This window comes from Silurus aristotelis, assembly GCF_946808225.1.
Source record: "Silurus aristotelis genome assembly, chromosome: 6".
Lineage (NCBI taxonomy): Eukaryota > Metazoa > Chordata > Actinopteri > Siluriformes > Siluridae > Silurus > Silurus aristotelis.
Window position 1 is genome coordinate 29017437 of NC_139579.1, and position 22300 is coordinate 29039736.

General features: G+C 38.5%; 1 protein-coding gene across 3 annotated transcripts in view; it reads left to right on the plus strand.

Annotated features, from left to right (window-relative positions):
* Positions 1 to 15155: 15155 nt before the first annotated feature.
* entpd6 (ectonucleoside triphosphate diphosphohydrolase 6) overlaps positions 15156 to 22300 on the plus strand; it is a gene marked incomplete at its 3' end in the record, with an annotated part of 22840 nt that continues 15695 nt past the window's right edge. For 2 of the 3 annotated variants that reach the window (XM_083544775.1, XM_083544776.1), the window contains exons 1-4: positions 15156 to 15321; positions 18112 to 18434; positions 19457 to 19533; positions 21532 to 21675. In XM_083544775.1, coding sequence (XP_083400901.1) covers positions 18116 to 18434; positions 19457 to 19533; positions 21532 to 21675 — 540 coding nt within the window. In that variant the 5' untranslated portion in view covers positions 15156 to 15321; positions 18112 to 18115. The remainder of the gene's footprint in view (positions 15322 to 18111; positions 18435 to 19456; positions 19534 to 21531; positions 21676 to 22300) is intronic. The other variant, XM_083544774.1, reaches the window with a different exon arrangement.

Below are 22300 nucleotides of genomic sequence, written 5' to 3' on the forward strand. Positions count from 1 at the left end.
ATACCAGGAACAGTACAAAGTGGGAATCTTAGCAGTTCACCATGACGGAGGCCCATTCACACACAGAATCACACACACCCCTTTACACTTCAGTCCACCTTCTGATATGTTTTTGGGATAAAAGCAAGTAATTAATAAAAAACTGTTAAATCCTAGATGAGCATTATATGGAAAAAGGTTTGTGGACACCTGACCATAATGTATGACCTGGCATTCATCCTGGTCAGGGTCAAGATGGAGTCGGAATCCAGCCACGACACCTGCTGGGATTTGAGGTTTAGGGAAATTTAGCGAGATCCCAGAGGAAATTCCATGGAGACAAATGGACACACAATAGGAATGTGCATCTCCATAACTGAGGCTGATGTAATTTGCATCTCGATGCATAGCAAATAAGACGATACATCAAAGATACATATGAAGCAGCTACCAATGCGATACGATTCACCCCCTATTACGATGCAGTGTGATCTGATTTCCATTCGATTCAACACGATGTGTTTCAATGTGATATGATGCAATGGAAAAAACATGATGCTGTGCAATTCAGTATGGCACAGTTAGTTCACTTCTATTTCTTTGGTTTAGACAGACAGCAAATCATCAATTTATTTCAGTGCTTTCTGATTTCTAATGCATGGCATTTTCACAAACAGAAAAAAATAAATAAAATGATTTAAAACAAAGATAGATGCAGCTCTACCTCTGCCATGTTAATCTATATTCTATACGATGTAGCAGCAGTGGTGCTGAAAGAAAGCACTTGAGAAACAGTTCAGTTAGAAGAAATCTACATATCAAATATTGTTCACAAACTCTGTTTGGTACTGTCTCCAATATTTATAATAAAGAAAATATTTATGGTGCTGTCGGGCTCCTCATCCCACTTTAAAATAAAGCAGAATATGGAATTAGACCTTAATCATGTTTTCACTGACAAGGAATGGTCCAAGTCCCAGAGTGTACTGGACAAATTTGGCCAAATTGTCTAAAATCAACCCTGGTTTGGATCCAACTTTGGATCTCTGCCTCTGAAGTTTCTTTTCTCTGAAATATTTCATTAACCACAACATGCCCTAGAAAATGCTTGTACTCCTGCGTTTGCTTGAATGAAACCAGACTCACAAGGTTGTGAGTTCAAATTTCACAAGGTCAATTCTGTCACCCTTGGGCTTCAAGTGTAAAAATATTGTCTAAGGAGCAGCTTTGTATGTTTGATCATAATCTTTAAACCCTACAGCGGTGTAAATGTGTGCTGTTAAATTGTTTATATTAGAGACAGATTTAAAGTGTGTCTTATAGAGAAAAAAAAATAAAAAGAAAGAAAAACTTTAATCCCAGGCCTAAGAGTTGTTTACTGCTCTGAATTAGGTTAATCTATGAGGAGCCCCTTTTTGCATAATTAGTGGAGCAAAGGCGGGGTCTGGGTTTGATTGATAAATTTATGCATGTGTGAGTGTGTGTGTGTGTGTGTGTGTGGGTGGGGGTACAGGGGGTGCCTTGTCAGACTATTGTTTTCTAAGTAAACAATAGACCAGCAACCATAATGTTGCGCCTGGTGTTTTATGTGCTTTGTGGGACGTTACCCAGGACATAAACACTGCCTGTGTGTGCTTTTACAGCCTTTTATTAGCTTTAACATTTACTTTTTATGCTTTTTACCACTGGAGATCATGTTCACAGTCCTGGCCACACTGGATCAAAAACTCTGTATGCTGTAGTAAGAACAGTACAACACACAGGATTGTGTGTTGTGATACTGTAAAACAAAGCTCCAAAAGTATTCACCTAAAGCAAGAAATGAGTCTCATCTGGCTTTCTCATCCCTTTTCATTCCTGCTTTTACTTTCACTGAGCAGCGCATCAATAATTTTAGAGAATCAGAGTCTGTGCAAGTCATTTTTAGTAAAAAATTTTTTAAAAAAGTACAATTTAGTTGTTGGTCATTTGTAAATTTTTTTGTATGTATACTTCAACATTTTGGTCTTATGTACATGAAAAGTGTCACTTTAATGCACATATATTTGAATAGATTCATATATCAAATACTTTTTTATTCATTTAAAACCTATAATTATAATGAAAGCTAAAAGTGAAGTATATCAATACAATGAGGATTTGTTTCATTTTTTATTTGTTTGTTTGCTTGTTTTTCATTATTTTTTGGAGAATCAGTGTCAGGGCACAAAAACTTGGTAATGCTAGGCAGTGCTAGGCTAACTATGTAGCCAGTGTTTGCTAACTAGCTTGATATATTTAGTATTATTTTATTTAGCCTGATTATTGTGCCACACTGTTTTAGTTGGTAATTTTTACAGTTCTTTTTGGGAAAAACAAATTAGGGGTGACCCAGAATAGTCTAAGATTCGATGCTCCGATAAGAGGAGCCTGATTCGACTACCAATCTCACAGGCGAATCTTCGCAGATGTGCTATGAAACAAGAATCATGCCTTTTGTTTACAGTGCTTGATGCCTGATTTCACATAGAAGTAAACATTTTGTCCTCAAAGTTGATGAGTTCGAAGCAGGAAAAAGAGAAAACCACATCCAAAGACACCCTGTACAAGTGTGCGCCTCAAACTCTGAGGTAACAGTTTGGGAAAGAACCACATATGGCTGAAAAAGTCAGTGTATTTTGACAGCTCTATCATGCACTAGGTTTGATTATTATAAGAAAATCAGTCTTAGATTGGTTTCAGATATTGGCTAATAGTCTAATAGTTCTGGTTATGGCATAAAGATAAAAAATATAGATCTTTACCTGAAGCCAATTATAATTGTCTCAAGTGTAAAATCAGTACATCTTTTTGTATTGTGTTTTTGTAAATGGATTACGTGAGTAAAGAATGATGCCATTATATGTAATAATTACACTGTGTTTAAACTGACCTACAGATGCTGATTAATCTTTAAAAAATCTGTATGAATTCCTGGATTGAACAGATTTTTACTTAACCATATTTGCTTTTCTTTAACAAATGACAGAAGCGACGTTAACAACGATGAACCTGTTATTAATGATTGTGATATCGCCGATGTTGAGGTGACTTTTTGACGACGCTTCGTTTTCCTGCTCAAATCTCTGAAAGGGCCTCAAAACCAAGATAACCCGGATTAAGTTAAGTCATCTCCACGGGTTAATCTACTCGCCGCCGTAATGAGTCTTCCACTGGATTGCTTAAATTAAAAGCAAACAGCAAGAGTCATTTGAGTGCGAGGGAGATTGAGCCCGGCCTCATTTGCTAATGCACTAAGTAATTTGATTTCCTTTAATCGTCGATGTAATCGTCGTGGCGTTAGCGAGGAGAAAGATGACAGAGGAGCAGACAGGTTACATCCGGATATTAAATGTTTAAAGACCAATCAGGGGCAATGAGCAAAGGGTGATGAAACTAAATGGAACAGAAAGAAATAATACATAAAGGGGGGGGGGGGGGGACGACGAGGTTTCGTTCCAAAGATCAGCATGTGCTTGTGGGATTGATAGAAAAATAAACCATTTGTTTGCATTTGTGTGCAGAAATATTCTCATTCTTTTTATTTCCTGTCAACTCCGATTAGGCAAAAGTGTGCCTCAGGTTTTTAAATATAAAAAGGAGAGTTGATGTGAGTGTTGATGTGAGTGTGAGTGTGAACTGGTGGCTTCTTAAGCAGCCGTTAACTCAGAGCAGGTCGAGATTATTTAGCATTTGTACAGTGAAAAAGGACACACACTCAGACATAGACATAGACATACAGACAAACACACACACACACACACACACACACACACACACACACACACACACACACACACACACACACACACACAAATAAACACAAAAACACACACAGGCAAAGACACACACAGATACACAGATAGAGAGAGAGGAGAATACACAAGTAAGTGCATATACAATAAGGATGTCCATCTCTATAACTGAGGCTGATGTGATTCGCATCTCGATGCATAGATAATGATACAATACATTAAAGTTACATATGAAGCAGTTACCGAGGCGATACGTTTCACCCCATTACAATGCAGTGGGATCCGATTTCCATTCAATTCAACACAATGCAATTCAATGCAATACAATGCACTGAAAAAAACCATATAGAATGCTCTGCAATTCAATATCAAGTCAAGTCAAGAGGCTTTTATTGTCATTTCTACTATACACAGTTGTACACGGTACACAGTAAAAACGAGACAACGTTCCTCCAGGACCCTGGTGCTACACTAAACAACATAGAGCTACAACACAACACAAAGCTACATAAAGTGCATCGAGTGCAACCTAGTGCAAACAGTGCAGACAAAAAACAGTGCAGACAGACAACACAAGACAACACAAGACAAGACAAAAAAACAAATATAGCGCCGACCAGTAAACCTAAAAACTATACCCGGGAGTGAATATAACCAGAACAATGTAGTGCAAAAAAAATAAAAAAAAATAAATATGGTACAGATAGTTCAGGAGAAGGAGACAAAGGAGTCAAAGTTACAGGAAATAAAATTCCTCAGCTGTAGATACCTATAAAAATGTGTCCTGTGAATGTTAAACATTTGTACAAGTTGTTCAAATGAGCCAAAGGTATTGTCAATGTAAAGATCATAGAATGACTATGACACCACACTTTAACCATACCCCGAAAGCATTATCTGTATAGGACGGAGCAAACACACAGTGGCCTTTCCTCATTGGATTCAAAGATAGATCAGTAAGCTTGAAATGACACCGAAACTGATTCCAAATACATCGTTTACTTTTATGCCGATGCTCCGATGCGAATCGTAGAATCTTACTATCCATTATCTACATATACAAACACACACACAACCCACTGAAAATGTCTAAAGTATAAATGCCTACCATGAACTAGCCTGACTGAGAAACCATTTGTAAAACCTGCTTTATTTTCCCCTCAATCACTTAGATTTAGCAGAAATTTCCTTCAGATTAGCCTTAAACCATGCACATTAAATTAATTGTACTACATTATTATTATCTTTCCCATTTCTGGACTTTCAAATATATTTATAGAACAAATCTGAAGGACATTAGCTTTGATCCCTTTATTTTTTCATCTATAAAAGGTAGCAAGCTAGTGAAGGAAAATTGGATTGCGCCAGGCTAATGCCATAAACGATGGCCGATTGGAGCAGGCTCTTACGAAGAAAAATAACCGCATTTAATAAAAAAGAAAAAAGGTCTAATCTTTTTGGATTGTTTAACTCACTGGCTACATGATTAAAATCTTCTGGAGTGGAATTTAAATGGATGTTAAATGGATTTTGAAGGAATTTGTTGTAATGCCATGTGTCAAAACACTGTGGTAATAGAAATTATGGCTATTTTTTGTTTTTTAAATTGGCGTTCTAGACCATAGAAAATAGATCAGTGTTTATACTGTATTAGGATTAATATTAGGGTTAGGGGTAGAGTTAAGGTTAGGCTAGGGTTTAGGGTTAAAATTGGGTTAGGATATGATTAAGGTTATGTTAGGGTTTAGGGTTAGGATTAGGTGTGGGTAAGGGGTTAGGGTTAAGGTTAGGTTTGGGTTTAAGGTTGAAATAGTGTTGGGATATGTTTAGGGTTATGTTGAGGTTTAGGGATTAGATAAGGTTAGGGGTTTGGGTTAGAGTAAGGATAGGATTAGGTTTGGGTACAGGGTTGAGGTTATAGCTTTAGTTGGGTTATAATTAAGGTTTAGAGTTAAGGGTTAGGGTTTGGGTTGGGTTATGATTAGGGTTAAGTGATAGGGTTAGAATGAAGGGTTAGGGTTAGGGTAAGAATATGGTTTGGGTTGAGTTATGATTAGGGTTAGGGTTAGGGTTAGAATAGAGTATGGTTTGAATTATGATTAGGGTTAAGGTTTATGATTAGGGTTAAGGGTTAGGGTTAGGGTTAGAATATGGTTTAGGTTGGGTTACGATTAGGGTTAAGGGTTAGGTTTAGGGTTAGAATATGGTTTAGGTTGGGTTATGATTAGGGTTAAGGGTTAGGGTTAGGGTTAGAATATGGTTTAGGTTGGGTTACGATTAGGGTTAAGGGTTAGGGTTAGGGTTAGGAACAGGTATATGGTTTGGAATATGGTTTGGAATAGGTTATGATTAGGGTTTAATGTTGAGAAAAAAGGCTTACTGAAGATATATTATTTAGTTCCTTTTAACGTGTCTGTGTTTATTTAATTTGCTACAAAAGTTTCAATAATCTCTCACTTTCTCACTATCTTTTTTTCTCTTTGTTCATCTGCTATCTGTTAATACTTACATTATAGAAGCTATAAACAGTCGTTCCCTCACTCTCTAATTAAAGTTAATACCACAAAGAAAAATCTACAAATTCTTTTGTTAGTAAAAACCTGAAAAATTCTCACTGGCAACTTGTATGACAAATCTGATTATATCCAATCACTAACACTGAAGACCCCTGCTATAAATGGGAAATAAACATTTGCTTACAGAAAACTTCACCACCATGACTCTGAATTCTTTCTTTGTTCAATAGCAACAATTAATTTTATATACAGTAATCCCCCTTTTTGGTACGTGCCGACCGCGATAAATGAACACTACCCTAAAAATACTTTTTCTCTATGGGTAACTATACTAAGTATACAGTTCTGTAGCAGCGAAGCCTATGCTTAAAGTGTAGGTGGTATTAGCTCTAAATTAGCTGTAAAACCAGCTAATAACCGGCTTTGAATTATAGCACTATTGTCAAAGCTGCTGCTCAAGAAAATCAATCTACACTGGGAAGAATTGAGAATTCAAGAGTTTTCACTGACAGTTAACTCTGTACTTTTTACATTGTACAAGTTTTGTATATAAATATTGTCATGTAATTTAAGTAAAAAGTATGTTTTGTGTTGTAAATTATTATCATAATATCACTTTTTTAAGCACATTCCTTTTTTCTCTATTAAAAATGAACGAAAAATGCAGAAATAAAACAAAAACTAAATAGAAAACACTCCTGCAAGGTATGTTTGTAATATTATAAAGAAATTATTAAATAAAGGAAAATATACAAAGTTTAATAATAAATGTAAGGAGATGTAACTAAAAAGTCCAGAACTAAAATAAAAATATTTTTTTCTATTTGTATAATTTTCTATTTCTATTTCTGCTGATTGATTATTTTGAGAAAGGACAGGAAATGGAAATGGGAATGGGGTGATATGGAGATGAAAGTGGTGATGGATGCTTTCACTCTTTCTGCTTATCTGATTATTTAACCCAGCTAATGACTGTCACACGCAACGAGTAACTTGTGTTTGTTCTTGTGCGTCTATGTGTTTGTAGCAAGAGCAACAGTTTGTGATGGTCGCAAAGCCTCGACCCTCCCTATGGCCCGCCCACACTCATCTTTGATTAGACAGAAAGCTTTCACACAAGGCATGTACCTCCCTTTGGGCCCGTGCCCTAGATAGGAACCTTTACACCCCCAGAACTCCTCCCTAAATGTGACCATATGGCCTTCAGATGCCCCACTCTGTGCGTTCAATTGAAAATCAGTCAAACTGATCTCATCACTCCTCCTCCTGCTGCTGTTCCGCCCAGCCAGGCCTTTCAATATGGGTCATATATATTCATGCACTTGATGGGACGGGAAAAAAGAAGTGAGTGAGGCTTCTTATACACACACACACACACACACACACACACACACACACACACACACACACACACACACACACATAAATGCAAGGCGACCACGCACTGCAGATTGGCCCATTTATCAGGACCGATGGTGCTTAATTAAGACAATGAATGAGGAAACCGTCAAGGGTCAAGCGTGCCGCCCCTGAGCCAGGGCAACTTTAACACAACTCGCTCTGGATATGAGACCAGCTGGTGCCATATTGTCAACGACACAAATGGGCCAGTAATTGGCTCGGAAGAGAGAGAAAGGGAACAAGTTATATAATTTGGGAAAAAACAGCTAAAGCAACCTGATGCATTAAGAACCACCTACTTTGTGTGTAATATTTTTCATAATGTTTTAAAGAGATCAAATAATAATAATAAAAAAAAAATTTTAACTACATGATTTTTCTCCCCTCCTGCCCCGAATGTTTTGATTATTTTTTTCACATCAATGCACACTGAGGGGGTGCTGGAGAAATAATAATAATTTAAAAAAAAACGCACACTGAATATCATAACCAAAAAATTGTAAAAAAAAAAAAAAAAACCTACTAGTGTTTCCATCAGGTTCTCTGCTTTTGTCACACCCAAGAAGATATGTTGGTAAGTGGTTTGGTCTAAATTGCCTCTAGTGCTATCTATGTGTTGGACCAGCATTCCATTTAGGGTATCCTCCACTGTGACCATAATAAGAAGGAAATTGCTTAGTGAGGACGAATGAACAAATAGTTCCTGTTAAATGTGTCTGTATTTGTTTAATCTGCTACAAAAGTTGCAATAATACACCAATCTGGCATCCGGTGCTTCCGGAAAGTATTCACAGCGCTTCACTTTTTCTGCATTGTTATGATACAGTCTTAATCCAAAATGGATTAAATTAATTATTTTCTATAAAAAATTCTACACACCCTAACCCTAACCCTAAATTCTACATACCCCATAATGACAGCATGAAGGAAGTTTGTTTGAAATCTGTGCAAATTTATTAAAAAAATAAATATGGGTGCCTGGTTTTCTCCAGACATGACGCTTGGCATTCAGGCCGAAGAGTTCAATCTTTGTTTCTCATGGTCTAAGAGCCCTTCAGCTTTGTCTTTGGCAAACTCCAGGCAGGCTGTCATGTGTTTTTTACTGAGGAGAGAGACCTGATTGGTGGAGTCCTGCAGAGATGGTTGATCTACTAAAAGGTTCTTCTCTCTCCACAAAGGAACGCTGGAGCTTTTTCAGAGTGGCCATCGGGTTCTTGGTCACCTCCCTGACTTTTCCCCAGATCGCTCAGTAGAAAGAGTCCTGGTGGTTCCAAACTTCTTCCATTTACGATGGAGGCCACTGTGCTTATTGGGACCTTCAATGCTGCAGAAACATTTCTGTTCCCTTCCCAGATCTGTGCCTTAATGTGCTCTCTCTCTCTCTCTCTCTCTCTCTCTCTCTCTCTCTCTCTCTCTCTCTCTCTCGCTCTCTCTCTTTATCTCTTTTTTCCTCTTTTTTTATCTTTCCTCTCATCTGCTCACTCCAGTGGAACAGGGGATGTTTTATTTCGCCTTATACCACCGCAATTTCGGGATATTGGGATGTCAGCTGTATGTGGTTTATAAGTTTATAGGATGAGATTTTTCTCTTTAATTAAAAAGGAAGACCAATCTAGTTCCTAAAGTACACAAACCATGAACTTTATTTAAAGAAGAGCTAGACTAGGATAAATATTACTCCAGTAAAAGTTAAAGTGCGCCCATTACACTTTCACTTGAGTAAAAGTACAAAAATATTATTTATTAAGTATCCAAAGTATTATGATTTATTATGGCTATAATGTTCCTATTATTATTTGTGTCATAAGACTCTTTGCTTAAATACTTTATGTGAAATGACACTAATGTTACAAGCGGCAATCCAAACTATTTCACGCGGGTTTGACCAGTTACGTGTTTATCCTCTCATAAATAAAAGGAACTGATTTTGCACAATGTAGTTGAGTAAAAAGTTAAAGTAAAAGTCTTCCCAAATAAAAACACTTCAGGAAAGTACAGACATACATAAAAAAAAAAGCTACATAAGTACATTGAATTACATTTACTTCATTATTGTCCACCACTGTTAAATTTAATGGTGGCTGATTGAGCACAGTTTTCCAGAAGCTTGAAGATTATCACTGGAACGATGAATTAAAGGTTCCTATTTACAGTTTTTCTCGATTGCTAAGACACATTTCTTGAAAGCTGCTCTCTTTTTCTCTAAACTGTGAAGACAAAACCCAATTCTCAAGCTACATTCACAAAACCTCAGACTCTTCTTGCAAAACCAAACTTTCACCTCAAAACAGTTCAATCTGTGCTCAAAACTGAACTATGTTGTCAAATCGTTCCCCGAGTCAATCAAAATTAAAATCACTACGGAACAGTCACTAAACACTATGTAGAAAAATAGAAAACACAATGCTCAGGACATGAAGCTGGAGAAATAAATGTTTATTGTTCACTGTAGGCTAAATGCATGTTGCAAAACAAAAAAAACCTGTGCATTTTGCACTTGTACAAAAAGACAAAACAGAAATCTTATGAGTTTGCCACTTGTGTACAGTAAGCCCATGTAAAAATAAAGTATAAAAATATACAAATAAGTGCATTACTCAGCCCAGCATCATGTCTCCGTACTGGGTCAGGCCACAGGGCTTCATCCACATCACAGGCCACATTTTGTCTGGCCAGGCAACGGGGGAAAAAAACCCTGGCATGCCGTATCCAGGCTTGGCATGCCTCCACACCTATGTCACCACAGGCAAGTCCAATGGCTTGCAGGAGATTTACTCTGGTGTAGGGTTGGCGTTCATATACCTTCCATCACCATGAGGAGAAGAATTCCTCAATGGGGTTTAGGAAAGGGGAGTACAGTGGAAGGCAAAGATTGATAAAACCTTGGTTCATATTGAACCACTCTCTAACCTGGAGGGCTCTGTGAAAACTCACATTGTCCCAAACAACATAGATGGGATGCTCATCCTGCTGCCCTACAGAGCATCTCATCTCGCGTGTGATTGAGTGAGATTTGGTAAGATTAAACCCAGCTTCATTCATGTACACATATTCATGGGGTCTTTCCATTGCATCCAGTTGAAGAACCCTCTGTAGAAATAGATATAGTTTTGTAAGTGATACAGAAAAAGTGATTTAGGCCACTACAGTAAATCACTACTTAGAGTAATCAACATTGAATGTGTCTGGATATTTGCCAACCAGTACATACTGGAATCTTTGCTCTCTGACTCTGTCTGAGTTGCGATCAAAGGGCACTTTGTATAGCTGTTTCATGCGCAGTCTGTTGCGGTTGAGGACACGATCAACAGTAGAGAGGCTGACACTGATAATACCCTCAAAATGTACATGGTCCTCAATGATCTTCTGCTGAATTTCACTCAGTTTAATGGCATTGTTCTCACGGACCATATCTCTTGGTGGGGGGAGAACATACCTGTCCTCCCACCCCCATGTGGCAGTCTTTCAATTCTACAAAAAGAGAACATGGAGTTACAAAAAATATACATGGAATACTAGGCCTACAAACAGTTAGACCAACCCTCCATGACAATACTACAGTACATTGGTACAGTGATGTTCTGAAACATATATTTACTTACAGTATACTGTGGTACAATATATAGTATTTCATAGAGTAATTGCTGTCAACATTTACATACTGTACTATAATGTCAAAAAAGGTAATTACCTGTTCTCTTCTCTAAATCTTCGGATTATGGAGGACACAGTGAATCTACTGATGTTTGGTTGTACCCTTTGTCCAGCCTCCCTCATGCTTACAGTTTTTCTCAATTGCTAAAACACTAAACCCTATTGTCTAAACCAAATGCTCAGTTGCCTAAACCCACTGATTGAATCAATCACTCTTTTGGCCAAACCATAAGCACTTTTTACCTGTTTAGGCACAACTTACCAACACATTTTCATTGTGATGCACCCGTGCTGCATAATGGTGAGCACAGGTGACAAAAGTCAAACACAATTAAAGCACAAGTTTCACCACTTGAACACTACAACTCAAAATGGATCACACTTGTGGCTAATGATGTAAGGGAACATATAAAGTAAGCCAGTTCAGAGAGCACTGGTTTGTGAGACCCTACAATGGATAGAAATCTGAGAGTGGATTCACACACGAATCTTTAGTGGTTCGTGTGAGAGGAGGTCGAGGTGGTCAGCGTAGACAAAGAACAGTAATATCTGATGAAATCAGAGCTACTGTGATTGACCATGTTCTTGTCCATGGTATAAGCATGAGGGAGGCTGGACAAAGGGTACAACCAAACATCAGTAGATTCACTGTGTCCACCATAATCCGAAGATTTAGAGAAGAGAACAGGTAATTACATTTTTTGATAGTACAGTATGTAAATGTTGACAGCAATTACTCTATGAAATACTATATATTGTACCACAGTATACTGTAAGTAAATATATGTTTCAGAACATCACTGTACCAATGTACTGTAGTCTTGTCATGGAGGGTTGGTCTAACTGTTTGTAGGCCTAGTATTCCATGTATATTTTTTGTAACTCCATGTTCTATTTTTGTAGAATTGAAAGACTGCCACATGGGGGTGGGAGGACAGGTATGTTCTCCCCCCACCAAGAGATATGGTCCGTGAGAACAATGCCATTAAACTGAGTGAAATTCAGCAGAAGATCTTTGAGGACCATGTACATTTTGAGGGTTTCATCAGTGTCAGCCTCTCTACTGTTGATCGTGTCCTCAACCGCAACAGACTGCGCATGAAACAGCTATACAGAGTGCCTTTTGATCGCAACTCAGACAGAGTCAGAGAGCAAAGATTCCAGTATGTTCAGGTTGGCAAATATCCAGACACATTCAATGTTGATTACTCTAAGTAATGATTTACTGTAGTGGCCTAAATCACTTTTTCCGTATCACTTACAAAACTATATCTATTTCTGCAGAGGGTTCTTCAACTGGATGCAATGGAAAGACCCCATGAATACGTGTACATGAATGAAGCTGGGTTTAATCTTACCAAATCTCACTCAATCACACGCGAGATGAGATGCTCTGTAGGGCAACAGGATGAGCATCCCATTTATGTTGTTGTTTGGGACAATGTGAGTTTTCACAGAGCCCTCCAGGTTAGAGAGTGGTTCAATATGAACCAAGGTTTTATCAATCTTTGCCTTCCACTGTACTCCCCTTTCCTAAACCCCATTGAGGAATTCTTCTCCTCATGACAATGGAAGGTATATGAACGCCAACCCTACACCAGAGTAAATCTCCTGCAAGCCATGGGATTTGCCTGTGGTGACATAGGTGTGGAGGCATGCCAAGCCTGGATACGGCATGCCAGGGTTTTTTCCCCCTTTGCCTTGCCAGACAAAATGTGCCCTGTGATGTGGATGAAGCCCTGTGGCCTGACCCAGTACGGAGACATGATGCTGGGCTGAGTAATGCACTTATTTGTATATTTTTGTTCTTTATTTTTACATGGGCTTACTGTACACAAGTGGCAAACTCATAAGATTTCTCTCTGTTTTTACAAGTGCTACGTGTAAATGCACAAGATTTCTGTTTTGTCTTTTTGTACAAGTGCAAAATGCACAGGTTTTTTTGTTTTGCAACATGCATTTAGCCTACAGTGAACAATAAACATTTATTTCTCCAGCTTCATGTCCTGAGCATTGTGTTTTCTATTTTTCTACATAGTGTTTAGTGACTGTTCCGTAGTGATTTTAATTTTGATTGACTCGGGGAACGATTTGACAACATAGTTCAGTTTTGAGCACAGATTGAACTGTTTTGAGGTGAAAGTTTGGTTTTGCAAGAAGAGTCTGAGGTTTTGTGAATGTAGCTTGAGAATTGGGTTTTGTGTTCACAGTTTAGAGAAAAAGAGAGCAGCTTTCAAGAAATGTGTCTTAGCAATCGAGAAAAACTGTATACCATGGACAAGAACATGGTCAATCACAGTAGCTCTGATTTCATCAGATATTACTGTTCTTTGTCTTCGCTGACCACCTCGACCTCCTCTCACACAAACTCTTCCTCTCAGATTTCTATCTATTGTAGGGTCTCACAAACCAGTGCTCTCTGAACTGGCTTACTTTACATGTTGCCTCACATCATTAGCCACAAGTGTGATCCATTTTGAGTTGTAGTGTTCAAGTTGTGAAACTTGTGCTTTAATTGTGTTTGACTTTTGTCACCTGTGCTCACCATTATGCAGCACGGGTGCATCACAATGAAAATGTGTTGGCAAGTTGTGCCTAAACAGGTGAAAAGTGCTTATGGTTTTGCCAAAAGAGTGATTGATTCAATCAGTGGGTTCAGGCAACTGAGCATTTGGTTTAGACAATAGGGTTTAGTGTTTTAGCAATTGAGAAAAACTGTAATGTGTGATTTATCCAACAGTGAAGAGTGAGAACAATATACAGCAATATATGCATACATTGAATTCTCAAAACCATGTCTTTTTTTTTTAGAAAACAGTATCGATGTACATTTGTTAGATGTTGCAATGTATGGTATGTGCTTTCATGACAGAAGTAGTCAAACCAGACCAGGAAATAATGAATAAGCCTCCAAAATATTTGGCCTTCCTGTAATAGAACCAGTTCCTCAAATAGGTGCTTTAAATGTGACACCAAATGTGGTACGAAAAAAAAGCCTGTGTTTTGTGAAGGCACATTTTAAATATATATACAGTACAGACCAAAAGTTTGGACACACCTTCTCATTCAAAGAGTTTTCTTTATTTTCATGACTATGAAAATTGGAGAGTCACACTGAAGGCATCAAGGGCTATTTGACCAAGAAGGAGAGTGATGGGGTGCTGCGCCAGATAACCTGGCCTCCACAGTCACCGGACCTGAACCCAATCGAGATGGTTTAGGGGTGAGCTGGACCGCAGAGTGAAGGCAAAAGGGCCAACAAGTGCCAAGCATCTCTCGGGGAACTCCTTCAAGACTGTTGGAAGCCCATTTCAGGTGACTACCTCTTGAAGCTCATCAAGAGAATGCCAAGAGTGTGCAAAGCAGTAATCAAAGCAAAAGGTGGCTACTTTGAAGAACCTACAATATGACATTTTTCAGTTGTTTCACACTTTTTTGTTATGTATATAATTCCATATATAATTCCACATGTGTTAATTCGTAGTTTTGATGCCTTCAGTGTGAATCTACAATTTTCATAGTCATGAAAATAAAGAAAACTCTTTGAATGAGAAGGTGTGTCCAAACTTTTGGTCTGTACAAACTTTGGTCTGTTGATATATATATAAGGAAAAACGTGATTGAAATAAATACAGTTATATCAGTAAGTAAATCCTGGTTTATGTGCATTCTGTTCTTATGTCAGGGACAATCTGGATATAAAGTAATCATCATTGTTTGTAATTGTTGTATTTTTTTTTTATTCATTTCTTTCTTATTTTCTTTTTAGTTTGTTAAATAATTCAATGATATCAGTAGACTCCGACTCCACGTCCACCTCCACGTCATCATCCCGCCCCCCTTTCCTGCGTCATCAACGTGCGACACAGGCGGGGCTGTCACAGTATTACCTGGCGTTCTTTATCTCCCCAAATGTCTGCTCATGTCTTTATCATGAAGAACAACCTGAAGAAGATTTCGACACGACGAGAACACACGACTTGCCCAGTCAAAACGAGGTAGTTAGCTGAATTTCTTTGATTTAATAAGAATATATACACCGACCTCTTATAGCAAGCGCGTTTTTTTTTACTATGGCTGTATCCTATATTGCTTTTCACTAAGCAAGTAGGATGCGAGGCTTTTTTTTGGATACAGCCTGCAGTTAGTACTAGTACTATTTAATGTTTGTACAGTACTTGTTTGTAAAATGTAAATTGTATTATATAGTAACATGGCTCTATTAAGATTGCAAATCAGTACAAGTAGTTTTTAATATTAAATTTTTTAGATATTTTCTATTATTTTTCCTTAGTTTGTCTCCTTGTTTTTGAGTCTATTATTATTATTATTATTATTATTATTCATAATAATATTAATAATAAATAAGTCTGAGATTCCTGAATATGCCTATTGGTTGTCGGTGGAGATTATTATAACAACTAATGGGGAATATTTGTTCTGAAAGCACATGTGGATTTTTTGGTTAGGTGTCCACAAACTTTTGGCCCTATAGTGTATGTGTAGAGAGAGTGTAGCACATGTGGATGGATGGAGAGAGTGTGTGGTGTTCATGAAGTTAGAGGGTGTGTTACAGGTGACTGAGGAAGAGAAGAATGGGCTGGGGTTCATAAATATTAGAACAGTCAAAGTGTGTGTGTGTGTGTGTGTGTGTGTGTGTGTGTGTGTGTGTGTGTGGCGGAAGTCCCCAAGTTTTTTGAATCAAGACTTAGTTTCATGCAAGACATTTTTTTAATGGACCGAGGGAGAGGGGGTGGTTTGTTATCTAGGGTCCAGGGTACTATGTGATTTAATTATTCATTTCATTATATATATATATATATATATATATATATATATATATATATATATATATATATATATATATATATATATATATATATATATATATATAATCTATGGGATGCACCGAATATTCGGCCACCGAATGGCCCAAAGGTGCATTTTCGGTTTTCGACATAAACTGTGTGTTGTGATGACGCAAATCGAAACCGCTGCCTGCACGTGCTTGTCTAAAACAACATGTCTGCGGTGTGGACGTATTTCAGTATATCTGAGAAAGACCCACGGATAGCGATTTGCAAAACATGTAATGCCGAAATTTCAAAAGGGGCTGCGTCTGCAAAGACTTTCTCCACGTCGGGTTTAATTTGAAATCCAAACATCCCGATCGGTATGTTGAATATGAGAGAAACGCAAACGCACAGAAAAGCAAAACCCCTCCGAGCACGCGCACTCCGTCTGTGGTGGACGTTTTTGAAAAGGCAGGAAGTTTCGCAGTGATAGTGTTGTACTGTATTGTATCTTTAAGCAGTTGCACTTGTTCTGAATGCACTTTGTTTTTATGAAAGAACATATTTAATTGTACAACCTTTCAGCAGGCCAGAGGGGCCTGTACATTATTATTTAATGTACACATGAGTGCATTTAAGTTAAACATTTAAGACTACATTTTAATTTATTTTATCCTGTGCATTGTTGCAATGTGCTATAAATAAATATTTTCATAATTTGTAATAATAATATTAATTTATGCAATTAAAATGCCTTGATTTTAGTAAGTTTAGTACACAGTTATAGCCATAAATGCAATGGTAATAATAATTGGCATAATTTCTTTCGGTGTTTCGGTTTTTGGCCTTGCTTTCCTCCTTTTTCAGTTTTCATTTTCGGCCAAGAATTTTCATTTCGGTGCATCCCTAATATAAATATATATATATATATATATATATATATATATATAATGAAAATGTAGCTTATCATAATGCAAAATCAGTGCATTATGGGCTTAAATTATTGATTCATAGAATAAAACACTGCGACCGAAACAAGTGCAGCAAATTGGCCCAGGAGGAAGTCTTGTACTTAAATTGGCAAAAGTGTTCAATTAAAAATGACTAGTTTGAGATTTATATTTCTTTGTCCTTTTTTAACTACAATAGAATCCCCCCCCCACACCCCCCACTGTGGAAAAAAGTAACTCTGTACATTTTTAAATGAGCTACTTTTTACCTTTACTTGAGTAGATTTTTAGAGCGATAACTTTACTTGTACTTAAGTACAATTTCATTTAAACCCCTGCCCTATGAGACAGCTAAAAGTCAGATAAACCTGAGCAGACTGAAGGAGTCTGTGGGGTTTTGGGAAATAGAGCTTGAAAGTTTTAGGAGTTCGAACATGTCCACGTTCTGTGTACGGCCAATGAATCCTTTTGGGTGCATGAGCTTCTGTAAACAGGTCTGTGGTGAGTGTGGTGCATGCAGCATGGAAGCGCTCTTGTGTTTTATGTTTATACACACGCTGCAAAAAAAATCTGGCATTTAGTAGTACGCTTGGAAATGTGATCTATATTGTGGATATAAAGTTACAGGGTCTTGGACACAACTGTCTTGGAGAAGCAGGAGTTTGGGGAAATGAGTCTCGGGTCTACGATAGCGTATTAGGGCCACTTGTTTCCGAGAAAAACTCAAAACCTTCGAGTTTAAAACTTAAAACCTTCGAAAAAAAACCCCTAAATTTTCGAAGAAATAAACTTGAAGTTTTATTAAAGTTTTTTTATAAAAGGTTTATTACGACCAACATCGAATTGTAAAAAAAGAACTGGGGGGGAAATTTCCAAGTTTAAAACGTAGAATTTTCAATTCATTTTCAAGTTTAAAACTTGTGGTGTTTTCTTATTGAGTTTTAAACTTGGAAATTTCGACTTGAAAATTCGAAGTTTTACATTCAGAAATTCCCCGAACCTCCTGAGGAAGCTCACGATTGTTTTCTTTATCACGGTTCTGTAGGTAGATGACGGCCCAGAAGACGAAACCCTCCCCAAGCACGTTGTCCACCATCAAAGAGTGGACCACGAGCATGAAGATCCCAAAGCTGGCCTTCGTCTTTCTCCTGGTGGTCTGCCTTGTGGTGTACCTCACGTATGTGAAGCGCCATTTCGAGAGCACACAAATGTCCAAATCGCAACTGGAGCAGCTTTACAAATCAGAGCTCCGCAAGAGGCCGACCTCAGCCGAGGTGGTCAGTGAAGTGTTCCACTATGGCATCATGTTTGATGCTGGAAGCACCGGGACAAGAATCCACATCTTTCAGTTTCAGTCGGAACCTAATGGTACACACACACACACACACACACACACACACACAGACACACATCACAGGTTAAAGTGCAGTAGAGATCAGGGCTTCCCTCGGATCAGAATTAGATCAGTGGTGAAATCAACAATAGGGACAGGAGGAGGTTCAAGTATTTCTCTCTCTCTCTGTGTCTCTTTTGACAGTGTTTCTCAACCTTTCTCTCGCTTTGTGTTTGTTTATGTCTGACTCTCTGTCTGACTCTCTGTCTGTCATCTGTGTCTGTCGTCTGTGTCTGGTGTCTGTCGTCTGTCTCTGTCGTCTGTCTCTGTGTCCGTCTCAGTGTTTGACTGTTTCTTTGTCTGCATCTCCCTCTGCGCCCATGTCTGACTTTGTGTCTGTCTCTGGCTCTGACTCTGCAACTGTCTCTGTGTTTGTCTCTGTGTCCGTGTCTGACTTTGTGTCTGTCTTTGTCTCAGTGATTACTCTGTTTCTTTGTCGGTTTTTGTGTCCCTCTTTGTCTCTGCCTCTGTGTCTGTCCTCTCTTCTGTGTCTTCCTCTGCATCCGTGTCTGACTTTGTGTCTGACTGCCTCTGCTTTTGAATCTGCTTCTGTCTGCCTATTTCTTGTCCCAGAGATTGTCTCTGCCCCTGTGTCTGTGTGTCTCTCTCTTTTTATTTCTCTCTATTTTAATTTCTTTTTTCTGCATCTGTGTTTCTTTCTGTCTTTATCAGTATGTTTCTCTGTCTTTAATGGGGCAGATTGTTGTATAAAGGTGTATCTCAGGCCAAAGTATTTGTTCATAGATGTTATTATATGATTACGCAGACGACGCTGATGTTAGTGAAGTCACAGGCTGAAACAATTCTGTGCATTTGCTGGTTTTGCAGTAAAACCTGTTTTCGCTCTTAAAGCACTTACTGCGTATTTTAATCGGATGGTTTAACCAGCTACAGATTAAAATCAAGAGTTACACCCTTTATTTACAAATTGAGCTCTCTCTCACTGAGTCATAGACGCTGGTGTTCATCCCTAACTGGAATGTTTACATTGTTGCAGCCGCTACATTGTTGGGCTCGGAGACTTTTAAAGCAATAAAACCGGGACTGTCTGCGTACGCCGACGATCCGCAAAAGGTAGGTCTCAATGCTAAAACGCACTCGGGCACACTCTCGAGGGGAAAAAATCAAGGAGTTGAATTAAAACCATACATGGAAGAAGTGATGTGTGTGATTACTTGAATTTCATACATGAAATTGGCAATATAGAAACATTACAGCGGTGGTCCCCAACCTTCGGTCCTTCACGAACCATTTTCACGCAAGGAGGGGTATGCGGGGGGGGGGTCTGTAGGAGAATGCTGAGGATGGAGCCACCAAGAAGGAGGAAAAGAGGAAGACCAAGGGGGAGGTTTATGGATGTGGTGAAGTAAGACATGCAGGTAGTTGGTGTGAAAGAGGCAGATGTAGAGGACAGGGGGGTATGGAGACGGATGATCCACTGTAGCGATCCCTAATGGGAGAAGCCGAAAGAAGAAGGGGTATGCAGTTATTGATGCCATAATGTGTATATCATATTGCCATTATACATATTATATGTTTGAATTATTCATTTCATTATTAAACGCACTATGAAAATGTAACTCGACTCACCATAAAGCGGAATAAGTGGGAACCGAATTTATTAATGCATAGGAAATAAAATGCAGAAGTGAATGCGATAATAAAAAATTTAATAAAACGCCCTGCAGACCTCGAAAAATCTATAAAATATAAACGATATTAAAATGAAAAAGCCTTTATTTCTTCGTGTGGCCCAGGATCGGTTTGTGGCCCAGTAGTTGACCTTGACATCCCATAAACATCCCATACTGTATCGAAAACAATAAGTTGTTTGACAGTTCAACATTTTGACAGTAATTTTGATACATACATAAAAGTTATTGATGCTAATTTAAAGAACAACCCAACATTTTTAACATGTACCTGATCAGTGATGTTGATGTGCTCGATGGACCCGAGGCAGAAGTTAGCGATGCCAATCTTTTCACTCTTTTCAATGCGGATTTATTAGAAGAGTGGAGGTTATTGTAACAGCATATAGGGAATTAATGAGGAATTAGATGTTTAAAAACACATAAATATTAGGTGTCCATACAGTGTATAGGGTTAACGATACAATTCTATACAATTGTAGTTTTCCAACTTCATCTCTACATTAAACCTATACCCAAATATTGAACCCTTATATTTAAGCTCACGATAACAGTTGAAAAAGCTTGTGAACACGTGTTTTTTAGTTTTTTAAGCTACCAGATATTGCAAAGTCTCCTGTCCTGGAAAAAAGTTACCTCAGAATGTTACAAAGCGCTGACGCAGAAGTTTCCTTTCAGAGGTTTTCATATCAAAATATGGCCAATAACAACACAAACAAATTATCATTAGTTTTTGATTATGTAAAAATCCCACCAATGAGCGGTCATCTGGGTTACTGATCAGAAGGTCAGAGGGTTTAAGGCTACGCCTACACTAATCCGGATACATTCGAAAACTTTGTTTTCATTTACAAACGCTTCGCGTCCACACCTTCGTTTTCAATCGCTTCCCAAAAGTTGCTCATCCACACAGAAACGTCTGGAAACGAGAACGTCCCTGTGCTGCGCATGCGCAAACGGCATACTGCTCTCCCAAACGTCGCGGCGAACTAATAAACACATGCCCTCGTTTTCACAATCCACCCTTCGACCTGTTTTCAAAAAGAGAAAAATATGCGCCTTCGTGTTAAAGTCAACATGGTCAAACCATCAGAGCTGCCACTCTGGGGGCGCTTGAGCAGGGACCTTAACCGTCTGTCCTCCTTGGATGCTGTATCATGGCTGACCCTGCACTCTGACCCCAGCTTTATGACATTTCTTTGCTGGTATTTGCGAAAAAAGTATTTCATTGTGCTGTTTCTTTATCTTTCTTGCCTTTTTTTTTGTGTGTGTGTGAGAACGAGCGCATTAAAAGCAGCCTTATGTTACAGCTGGAACTACCAGCTGAGCTGCTGTTACAACAAATTAGAGTTGAGCATTGAAGGCACCGTGATATGAGACGAGGTTTGACATGCACTCTTGTGATTCTGTCGTGTTGCAGTGTAAAGAAGGATTGTTGACGCTGTTGGAGGTGGCAAAGAAGACCGTGCCTCCCGATCAGTGGGCTTCAACCCCTCTTGCCCTGCGAGCCACAGCGGGACTCAGGCTGCTGCCAGGGGAGAAAGCAACACACCTCCTGGACACGGTCAGAGAACGACTACTTTATTAGTAGGAACATCTGTATACCTGTTTATTTATGCTTTAATCCAGCCAATCAGGTAGCAGTCGAGCAATGCATAACATCATACAGTCTTTATAACCAGTATAAAATCAAACAGCTGCTGAGATCCTGCTGGAGTTCACTATTTCTTTGTTAGAATTAACGAATGCAGTATGGGAGGAGTGATCTGTATGTACTTTACACTCTTGTGTAAACTGTGCTCGTCACTGAGGCGTCGCCACGTCATGAGCGTGCTTCACCTGAGAAAGGGAATGTAAATCCACCGTTAGAACTCGGGTATATAGTTAGATATAAGATTTTTAAGGTACACTACATAAAATATGACAGACGAGATTTTCCAGTACACACTAATGAAGCAAAAGTAAAAGTAAGTTTGACAGGAAAAGGTTGTCCTTCTCTGTAGGTTCGGCATGTAGCGCAGTGATTCTGCTCTATAAACCGTCGTACCTGCCGATTCGACCTGTTTGTTTTTTGCAGTGACTGATGAGGAAATTAGAAGTTTGTCAGCCATGTTGCCAGACAGTGAGGCATCAATGTTTTTGGTCCCTAGTAATTAAACTTGCATCATACACCATATACTGATTCATGA